The sequence below is a fragment of the Alosa alosa genome, chromosome 1, assembly GCF_017589495.1.
Source record: "Alosa alosa isolate M-15738 ecotype Scorff River chromosome 1, AALO_Geno_1.1, whole genome shotgun sequence".
Classification (NCBI taxonomy): Eukaryota; Metazoa; Chordata; class Actinopteri; order Clupeiformes; family Clupeidae; genus Alosa; species Alosa alosa.
Window position 1 is genome coordinate 11615407 of NC_063189.1, and position 11976 is coordinate 11627382.

General features: G+C 43.1%; 1 protein-coding gene across 1 annotated transcript in view; it reads right to left on the minus strand.

Annotated features, from left to right (window-relative positions):
• Positions 1-10410, minus strand: part of LOC125305110 (keratin-associated protein 5-1-like) — a gene marked incomplete at its 5' end in the record, with an annotated part of 15695 nt that extends 5285 nt beyond the window's left edge. The window contains 2 exons of the mRNA XM_048259723.1: positions 8012-8099; positions 10231-10410. Coding sequence (XP_048115680.1) covers positions 8012-8099; positions 10231-10410 — 268 coding nt within the window. The remainder of the gene's footprint in view (positions 1-8011; positions 8100-10230) is intronic.
• Positions 10411-11976: the final 1566 nt, after the last annotated feature.

The following is an 11976-nucleotide window of genomic DNA, read 5'->3' on the forward strand; positions in this document are numbered from 1 at the left end:
AGGGGGGTAGGTGGGTTTGCGGGAGGTATATAGAGAGATAGAGGGAGGGAGGGAGAGAGGGAGGGAGGGAAGGAGAGACAAGGAAGGAGGGAGAGATAGACAGCAAGAGAAATAAAGACAGGGAATGAGAAAGAGTTAGTAGGAGAGAGAGAGAGAGAGAGAGAGAGAGAGAGAGAGAGAGAGAGAGGTTGGGATCTGTGTGGGGTTGTAAACCGTTCTGTAAACATTCCATTGAGAGATGGAAGAATGCAGCCTCATAAGAGCACTATTCAAGTGCGCAGGATCTCTGTCAGTCAGGCGTGGAGGGAGAAAGGAATGACGAGGGGGACAAATACACACACACACACACACACACACACACACACACACACACACACACACACACACACACACACACACACACACACTCACACTGGGGAGAGAGAGAGAGAGAGAGAAAGAGAGAGAGAGAGAGAGACGCACACAGCAAACACAAATGCACATACACACCCGCTCGCACATTCAAAGACACAAAGCACACACCCTCAGTCAGAGCAGACAAAAGCCCCTGCCTCGATACAGTTTGCACCATCATGTTCCAAACAAACATATTTGGCAGGCATACCTTTCGCTTTTGTTCCAAAGGCATGCCAACCCACAAAGACATGTATTAACCATCACACATATGCTCTTACATGCACACAGGCATGCGCAGATTCACTACACACACGCGCATGGCGGGCTCCTTCTCTCTGTCTTTCTCTTTTTTCACACTCTCTTTTAATACACACGTGAGTGCACACACACACACACACACACACACACACACACACACACACACACTCCCTCTCTCTCTACCATGTACCTATAGCTTTTTTTCAACTGCTTGCACACAAAATATTTCCATGTCACAAACCTGTCACTCCAACACTACAGTATGTCCCCATACCAAATCTGCAAACTAATACTTAGCATTTCAATTTCAAAAAAACACTTTTTTGCAAAACACCACACACAATTCTCTACTTAACACACACAATTTTAACAGGAAGAAACTTGATACTTGATTCACTTTTTCAAACACAACCGATGGCACAACCTTGTTTTGACTGCTGAATTTTGATCCGCATGTTAGCAGCCATTTTGGTAAATGAGCCAAATGAAACTTTAGGACATGTGATGAAATGTATCCACATGCAAAATCTCCGGTTTCGCATGTGCGCTTCAACAGTGGTCATTATTACAGTAAAAAGAGTGAATAGAAATGAATATTAAGTGACACACGTACTGTAAGAGGTTGGAAATACATACATACATCGATGTTTGATGGCTAGCTATTAAGTGACATTAAGGTTGGAAATACGTACATCGATGTTTGGTGGCTAGCTGGTAGTTCTGTATTTCAAGGTTTGACAGGCTAGAAGTTTGTAATTTAATAATGCAACTAATGTTTTATTTGTTTATATTACAAAAACGGTAGATAGGCCTATCGGTGATTGGGCGGCTTGCCGGCACTTGCGTTCCTTCCTGTACGTTGGGTCCTTCAACAGAAAACAATAAACTCAGGCGAATTATCGAACAGCAAACAACATTCTGACCAATGAAATTCTGGAAGTGCAACGGCTAATAGACCAATCAGAATGTATTTTATTTATTTTGTGACGTAATCATGCAGATCTGGTAACCCGTGCAGATCAGGTACCCACACTATCATCACATTGCTGGTGCTGCTGTTCTCCATGTGTGGAACTGAGACTCAAAGCACTTGGACTGAGTTCAGACGGCGAACTAGAGACTTATTCAGCTGCAGTCACTGCCCAGATGGACATCACTGCTGAGCTCAGAGACCTGGTGACATGGTGGTGGAGCTGAGAGTGCTGCCTACTGTCACACAGAATGACCTATAGAACACCAACGTTGAGCTGCAAAAACAGTTATTTATTTATTATTTATTTGCTGGTAAGCATTTATTAGTCTCACCTCATTCCTTGTGGTTTTTTAAAATTGTGCCTCCTCCATGTAACATCATGTGACCTGTAGTGTCTGGTGATTTGTAATCCCTGATGATGACCAGAGGTGGTTGAAACAACATGTTGGCTTGGGTTTACATTAATGATTTAGGCATTTTAATAGTTTTTTTAACGCTCCTTGATTCCTGCCCTTTCACCTTTTGGAGGGAACAAAACGGTTCAGTAGTAAGAGGTTGCAGGACACAGATTGAGACAGTGTCTGTGTTTGGTCTGGAGTACTCCAGACATCATTGTACTGAGCAGGGCTAATTTCTCTCCTGCCTCTGAAACATTCACCAGAGTCTCAGTGCTGCAGCACTCCCTACATCCACTAGATGGGGCAATAGCGGACAGCCTAATACATCATAATAAAGGTGTTTCCGTGTGAGGACAGTTTAGAAGCTGTTAAATAGTTTGGATTTTGGTTTTAAAAAATCCAATCATATCCACCTGTTCATGTGTGGTGTCATTATTATATGTTACACTCTAACTGACATTTCAGCATTCTGTCTCTATTCAGATGACAGACCATTTTTTTTAAATAGATAAAATGATTAGTCATTTTTAACATGCACCATGATATTGCTTGACCTATGGCAGATATGAAAAGGCTTTGTCTGGTCTGAGAACAGGATAAAGTAAAGGGGCTGTTATGCCATGTGACTGCTTGTGCCACTAGATGGCAGCATTTTTGTCTTTTCCCTGTTTTCCTCATTAGGCAATTTGTGCTATAACTCTAAATTATGCTTTGGAACTGTTTCTACTTGTAGTCTTGGTCTGTAATGCTAACAACAGCAGCTGTTTTTTATCAATCCAAATTGTTTTTTTAATGATTTGCAAGTAAAGCACTGAGATGAAAGGCAGAGACCTACAATTTGTGGGTCATCAGAAGCTTGTGACCAGTCACAGGTCTGTACTAGGAAAGACCCTCCACATTATGAATGAGAGTGACCACGGAAACTCCCAGATTTCACTGCTAGACTTTTGTGACAGTGTGTTTTGTGAGACATTGGTCAGATGACGATCATGTGCATTTTTTGTCTCTCTCTCTCTCTCTCTCTCTCTCTCTCTCTCTCTCTCTCTCTCTCTCTCTTTTTCCCCTGGGGATCAATCAAGTATCTATCTATCTATCTCTCTCTGAGTATCTGTGTGTGTGTGTGTGTGTGTGTCTGTGTGTGTGTGTGTGTGTGAGTGAGAGAGAGAGAGAGAGAGAGAAAGAAAGAGAGAGAGAGAGTGAAATATAGCTGATGAGTTTGTCTGGTGTTTGTGTTTGGTCTTCCCCTGTGGTTGCCACAACACTAGTGACCTGTCAGTCTCATGGGTGAATCCCTGTGATGAGGAAGTATGCCTCGCTGGTGGCCAGAGCCATGGATCTCCCTCATGCTATATATAACAGCAGAAGAATGTAGCGGCTCCCCACTGAGCCTCCCGTGTTGTCATGCAGTTACAGATCTCATGACCTCAGAGGTTAATAAAGGCTACCAGAGGTCGAGCATGACCCAGAGTCAGTCCCCATAACCGATCCGTGTCCCCTGTGATCGGATGAAGTCATGATGGTGTCTGTATGTCAGGGCTGCTAGGTGACCTTTGACCTAAACAATGGTCCCTTAGCTGGCTCATGATTCATCACAATGAGGGTGTAATTGTGCTCCCAGCTGCCATGTCCCTATATATCACCAGTCTGTCCTCTATCGATAGACTAGAGAGGAATAAGTCCATACCAGTAATGGGGTATTCAACAGTGCATGGGCCTTTCAACACATGAAAAGGAGCATATAAACCACATTTACAATGCATTCAAAATTCAACTTCAGACATGGGACATCTTCTTGGCTGTATCAATTTTTAAAATGTTTATAATGTTAACTATGTTATATCAGTTGTTATAATGGCTATGCCATTAGTTTTGTGCCATTTTCTTTAGTTTAAAAAAAATATTGCTGATCTGCAAGTAATTTGTTAATATTTTTCTTTGATTTTTATCAAAATGTATTTTGTTAATATTTTATTTTGAGTAAATACTTTGTTTCGTATTGGACAATTTGCCTCAGGGGCTGGATGAAACAATGGGCCGCATATGGTCCGAGGTCCGACCCCTGCCTTATCTGATGGCTTCTTACTCTTTGTACAAATGTATGTGATTAAAGTGGTTCAAATCACTTCATGTACAAAGTCTATATCACAATATTTCATGTTTATATTATGCCCAAAGTCAGGCCACAAACAACCACATTTAGGCATGCCATTTATCTTTCAACCTCATGTACAGTATTACTTGTGGTGAGCCACTGACTAACTTGAGTTGAATATACAAATCCCTTCAAAATATGTGTTTTTAATCAACAAGGGGACGAATAGCAAAATTGCTTTTCATTTTCATCTAACATTCCTTTAGACCACACATGACTGCATGAAACATCCTGCCAAACGGCATATCAGTCTAGTATGCAAATCAGCCTACCAGTATTTACTTTGCGTGTGAACTGTGTCTTTGCATTCTTCAAGTCTTTATTTGTTTTTTTTACGGTTCTTACTTTCTCACTCTTATCTACATCCCTCTGTCATTATCACCAATCACTCTCTGTCTTTATTTTCTCTATATCTCTTCTCTTCTTCTCTTCTCTCTTTATCTTTCTCTATACCAAAAATACTCTTTCATTCTTTCTTTCTTTCTTTCTTTCTTTCTTTCTTTCTTTCTTTCTTTCACTCACTCATTGTCTGATCTAGTTGGTCTATCTTAACTCATCTCTCTCACCTATTACTTTTACTTCCCTCTCCTTTGTCGGTCTTTCAAATGTTTAATCTTTTGCTTTGCATGCACTTTTATTTCCTTTTTTTAATAATAAAAAAGTGAATCATATTCTCTTTTCAACAAATTTTGGGTCCCAAATCCACCGTTCCGAGTCCCTGTCACTTTAGATAAAATCATCCGCTGAATCCCACTCACTTTACTCATTGTGTAATTACTGTACAAGTCCCACTCACTCTATTCACTTCATAATAAACCAGGTCGAGGAAAGGCAGCAGGAGACATGACTTTGTGCCTGAAAAGAAAAGAATGTGAGCTGGAAAGTGACCTTGTGGATTAAAATGACCCTGTCTCTCGGTCTGACATTTAAGCGCCCTGAGAATGACAAAAGGCTTTGGGTTGAGGAATGAACAGAATTAGTTTGAAAGATATCTTGACTTGAAAATAATGAGTTGTAATTAAATACATTTTTCCCCCCACTGTACACACACACGCAGAGAAGTTACAATAACAATAACAATGACATCAGCTAACTCCCGCGGCACATAATTGTGACAAACCTCAGATGTAGATTGACGTAAAAATCGCATCAAATCCGCCTTGGTTGTTTACAATGTGGCCGCATTGAAAAAAATCAGACCTGGGTCTAATTCAGGACCACATATGGAAGTGGTCTAAATCTGATTTGAAAAAATCAGATCTGGGCAAGATTTGAGTGTTCACACTACTTCTGAAGAAGTCTGACCTGGTCACTTTTGGGCCCCAAAAAATCAGATTTGGGCCACTTATGCCTGCAGTCTGAACAGGGTCTTAGAGAAGTACTGCTGGTTGCAGCGGAAGTATAGGGAGAGGAACAAATGCATGTGATTTCACATGATGTTGACAGGACTTTTGCTGTCATGAGTTGTGAGGTGTTAGTGAGAGTGATGAGATTATTGTTTGGGCTTCCCCTCGATACTAGTCAGGACACCAAAACAATCAGGATAATCCCTTTAAAGCAATCAAGAGATAGCATTGTTTGTTAATCACTACTTATATTTACATTTCTCAGTTAAGGTTTAAGTACAAAAACATGTTAACTGCAATATATTCCTCTCTGAAGGACTTTTATTTTGATTCTGGTGGCAATACACCTCAAGAGACTATAGTTAACAATGAGTTTAGAACAGCTGATGTTGGGCATGACACACCACTGGTATTGTTATAAACATTGGACAATAACCTCCACACCAATAAAACATGTTCTGAATGCTTTTTAAAAAAAAATCCGATACTGCATGGCATACTGCAGTCCACCTTACCATGATCAGCACCCACCTCACCTCTTATTTTACCACTACATCCCAGCATTAAGTCTATGCATTCATTGGTGTGCCACTGGCGGTGTAATTCTTACCGCATACCACCAGAGGGAGGCACCCGCTTAAGTTATGTGACTTAAACAGCTTGACGCAGCATGATGGTGCTGTTTAATCTCCATTCTACTGTGTTATACTAAGAAACAGAGGACATCTTATCACTGATCTCTCAGCTTTCCTTCATCATAATTATTGTTTTTAACAAGATCCCTCTATAGTCTGTTCTATAACACACATAGGACTTACAGTACATTAAGAATGGGTGGTTATATAAAGTGATTGCACTCTTAGACACATATAAAGGCAGAAAACACATACATTTAGCTACGGGATATACTTCAATGGAATCAGATGGTTTGTACTCAAATAACACATTCCTACAGTCCTCCACAGTGAGCATAAACACTTAAATGTGTTGCACTGCTGGACTTCCCCTGAAGCCTCTCCCCCTCACATATGACAAGCACAATCGCAGCCCCTGACCTCATAGCAAAAAGCATCTCTTCCCAGCGCTGGCATGAGAAACATGAAAAAAACACCATCAGGAAGGACTTCCATGTTCTACCACCAATGGCAGTAGTGCACTGGGTGACCAGGTAGCCAGATGCGATTGTGACTCAGCCTCCCCTCCCCACCTGGGCAGTGAGGGCACAATGAGCTTCCGCTCTTCCCCACTCGAGCTCCTTTGCTATTAAATAGTCGACTTCCATCTGCAGGCTCGGGCTGAGAAATGAATGCTCAACATAATTGAGTTTCAGCCAGCCCCATTTCTCAAATCAGCTGCCGTCGCTTAGGCCCTGCATTGAAGGCATGCGGTGCTGTCACTGAAATGTCTGGCACAGGGCCATTTAGAGAGGGAAGAATATTACTGTTCCTGTTATCAGACATGATTCAAATACCGCAGTGTAGAATGTGGAGTCATGGAGATGTGGTCACTGGTTGTTTTTCACTGCTCGTTGAGCACCTGTTTGCTGGCTATCTTAAGGCTTGGCATCTGCCTCTCTCTCTCTCTCCCTTCTCTCTCTCTCTCTCTCTCTCTCTCTCTCTTGTAAAAGGCTGGGCCCTCATGCTTCACTTCCCTGGCATGGTTTGGCAAAACAACATCTGTGCTCGGCTGTGAGCTGCTAAATTGCGGGAGGATTCGCCCACCGCTGCCTCAAATTGATTAGGGCAGCTGTGAGCAGGCAAACATGGCCAACAGCGAGCGCCACTGTCCATGCATGACGCCGTCATCTCATCCTCGCCACACATTGCTGCGCCCTCCCTCCTCAAAGTCATAAATAAACTCTCCTAGCAACAGAGGAGAGAAACATCATTCATTCTCTCTCAGTGTAAAACTGAGGAAATGCCATTACAACATACTGTAGAGATTTGGAAGGAAGGAAGCAATATAGTGTCTTGCGTAGCCTACGTATTGATTTTGGAACTCTTGACAGGAACAATATGGGAGGGATTGCTTGATGACCTTGTGCACCCAGGCAGCAACGGGCCTCCAACTATCTGGTTTGAATTTTAAAGAAGTCCTCCACAAGGTAAAAAACACAGCTGTCCGCAGTGAGCCTCTCTGCTGCAGTGTCATCCTTCTGGAACCTTCCGTGGCATAAATAAATTCAATGTAAGAAACCCAATCGTTTCCTTCATTAGAGAGACAGGAAACCTTCTGCCCTTATAGCAACACTCTCTGTAATCCAGCTCTGACGTCCGGGCCTGCCTCCTCCGCGTCTGCCTCTTCTCCCATGCCGTCTCTCTCATTCTCTCTCTTAATTAGTAGCAGGACGGCGCGGATGATGACGGCCTAAATACCACAAGATGGGCTTAACATTGAGTAATGTGGAGAATTGTGTGTTTGAGGGCTCAGATACACTGCAGAGAAATGCGTATGTGTATGTTTCCTGCCTGCAAAGCCACAAGCACACAAAACACACACACACACACACACACACACACACACACACACACACACACACACACACACACACACACATAGATACACACACACACACACTCACACACATACACACAAACACAAAACAAACACACAGAGACACACTTACATGCAAACAGCAGGCCGGAGGTTGCTGGTCACTGCCTCGGGGTGAGGACAATTACAGTTTTGACTGACGTCATTCAATTGAAATAGCTTTTTGGAGAAAAATTGGGATTTAAGTGCTGTTTCTGGGTAACCATAATAACTATCACTCATTTTAATCAGACTTTTATTGAAGTCTGCCCTTGCCTGCAGAGTTCCTTTACTGATTTCATAGAATGTTGGTTTGATGAGAAATATAGAAGCGCTTTGCCTGCTTCACCGGCGTCTTCAAGGCAACCAGGACTGCAACCAGCTGGGATCAGTGTCACGGGATCTGGATAACTTTTCAAATCAATAGATATTGACCACTTTTTCGTGTGGTGTCAGCCCGACAAGTATGGATGAAAGAAACTGTTTTTTAAACAGTGTTTATACGCTGAACATGATCAAAACATGTTGATCAGGAGGACCTCTGACAGCTTGATCCTTAATCCACTGGATTTATGACGTCTTTCCAGGATTGATGAGTAATCTTGCACCACTGAGATTCATTTGGCTTGTTTGTGTGCAAAGGTGAAAGGTTTTGGACGTTGGCAGACTCACATGCTATTGTGCACAGTTTCCTCTTGAGACTCAAGGGGTCAATGACTTTGATCGCAGATCACAGCCTTACAAATGGCTGCTTTGGACTAACACATATTGGAAAGACATGGGGAGTTATGAGGGATAGATCTCCTGTCTTTGATCTGGACACATTTGAGCTCTCAAATTAAAGTTCGGCCTATTCACTCTATGCATTTTCACTGGAAATTGATGTTTTCTTGTTAGTGTGCGACTCATTTGTTACAAGTCTGCATCTTAGACAACAATGACATATTTACTTGGCGCATTCTCATTTTGTGAACTGAGTCAAAAACAAAACAAACAAAAAAAACCATCAATGCGTGATCATCATTTACCCCTGTCTCTTCAAACCACACGTCGGTCATTTATGACTGTTCTAGCCAGGCCTGATTGTGTGAGGACAAGCAAGCTCTGCTTTGATCCCAGCTCCCATGCATTTCCAGTCTTCCTGCCTCGGCTTCATCTTCAGTTTGCCTACTTTAAGACACATGACACACTTTAAAACTAACAAGCAGCTCTACTCCTGTGATGGGACAAAAGGTAGGCCAACTTTCATCTAAGTGCCGGATAAAGACTGAGGCAGTGAATTACCATAGAAAATGTGACACAATGTGAAAGGGAAACAGTGTTTAAAAGGAGGACGTTTGTCGTAAAGCACAAAACAACAGCTGCTACGCAGTACTGTAAATAACTATGAAACATCCAAAGACAGACACGCTACTGTTATGGCAATATCAATGGAAATAATGGCGGTTGGAAAAAAAAAACTAGAAAAACGCCTCCTCTGTTTTAGCAGCGTACCTTAGCAGATGAGGCTTATCACAGCACAGAGGTGTGTTCACCACAAACGTCAACAGGAAGTCAGCTGCTCCAAAAGAGGAACAGCTACGGAAAAACAAAAGCAGGGGGCATGCACACACACACAGACGTGCACACGTACACGTAGATACACACAAAACAGTCAAGTGAGGAAAAAAACTAACAAGCCAAAAGTAATGGGCCATCAATATGCTTTGCAAATAGATGCTAGATATACTGTATGATAAAATTAGATAGGAAACAGGGATGTAGTACTTGGCTGTATAATTAAAGGTTAAATTGATATTTCATTTCATATGGTTACTTATTAAGTACCGTACCGACCCCCATGCAATTACTATACCAATCGTCCACATAGGATTATGAGAGGAACAGGACAGCTGGGTAGAGGGCAAGATGTGTGTGCATGTGTGTGTGTGGGTGGGTCGAGGGTAAGGGAGCTGTTTGCGGATTCCTGGCCACGTCCCATCTCTGGCACTGCCGCACTCCAGCTGCAGCATGGAGCAGATTGATCACTCCAATGGCTACTTGGGCTGGTTCCAGTGCCCTGCGTCTTTGGTCCTGACACACGCACACATGCACAAATACACACAAGCACACACCGCACACACACACACACACACACACACACACAAGCACGCACACGCACACGCACACGCACACGCACACACACAGACACACACACACACACACACACACACACACACATACACACACACACACACACAGACACACACACACACACACACACACAAACACACACACACACACACACACACACACACACACACACACACACACACACAGACACACACAGACACACACAGACACACACACACACACGCACACACACACACACACACAGAGAGCAGCTCTGAGCTCCCAGCCTCGGAGGGGGTCTGCTGCTGTGTGTTCTGAGCTTGTTCTCAGCTTTGGCACACTGCGTCCTCAGAGAGAGAGAGAGAGAGAGGGAGAGAGAGAAGAGAGAGAGAGAGAGAGAGAGAGAGAAGAGAGAGAGAGAAGAGAGAGAGAGAGAGAAGATAGAGAGAGAGAAGAGAGAGAGAGAGAATAGAGAGAGAAGAGAGAGAGAGAGAGAGAGAGAGAAGAGAGAGAGAGAGAGAGAGAGAGAGAGAAGGTTGATGAACACTGCCAATCAAACATACTTTCTCAAATGCAACTATTCGTTCAAGGAGCGTCACATTATAAGCTAAGAGGAGGGTGAACAGTCATATTTATCTAGAGTAGCCCTAGTGAAAGCAGCCCTTGGCTTTGTGGTTTTTGCACTCTTCTATAACGTGTGGAGGAAGGCATCATGGCAAGGGAACATGGCACCTCAAATCAGCAAAGTAACCACTGAAGACCACAAAGCAATGTCGTTGGGTTGTGTATTCAGCCACAAACAATTCCCAAGGACTGCTGCTAGGGTGTGGGCTGAAACGCGTAGGCATGTTTTAACTGAATAGCTATGTGAGATTAAAGGATTGGTAAACAGATAACCCTCCTGAGTGCCTCCGATGTCTGGAACATGTTTCAGTGGTGGTGGTGTATGTGTTAGCATAGACATTATACTGACTATTTTCTTGGAGTTGTGTTCTCCTTCTGTCCTTTTAAACCTATTCAGCTATCTCAATTGCAGAGAGGACTCATTGGGCTGTTTCCTGACTCTAATCCAAGGGTTGGTAGATGTATTACATAACAACCAATAATCAAGCCGCCAGAGAGAGCTTTGAGCCTCTCTGCAGACACACTATTAAAGTGTCACCGGACAATTAGGCAGTCTTTCGTGCCCCACGGGCAAATGGGTGTTTGCCAGCACAATGCAGAGGCGCACTTGCGCACAGGCATCCCAAATTCCCATTTTAAAGTTGTCACTGGCTCATGATATATTGCCCAATGGAATGTGTCTATTCTGCGCAGTTCCTGAACTTTGTGCTGCCTCTGAAAAGCAGCATTGCCAATGGTCACCCCTGTGTGACTCTCATTATCTGTCATGTGGAGATTTATTTTCTGGGCAACAGCAGCTATGACCCTTTATGCAACAGGAGCACATGGAGGCTACTAAAAACATGGAGATTTGCATGAGGTCTAGAAGCTACAGTAATATGGCTCAGGCTAGCTGAGAGTCAGCCAAGGAAAGGAAAATTGAGCTTTTCAGGCCTGCCAGTCACTTAGGAGCGCACTGAGCTGTGTATACAGACATTCAGAAAGTGAGTGTGAGTTAGAGAGAGAAACAGAAGGGGAATAGACAGAAAGAGAGAAAAGAGAGATAGATCGATAGATAGAAAGCACTAATGCGGATAAATAGAGTGAAAGGCTGAAAGCTCAGGGGGAGGGAGAGTCAGACAGACTGTGGAGAGAGACAGAGAGGGAGGGAAAAAATGGCAGAAAGAGAGCGTGATAGAGAGATGA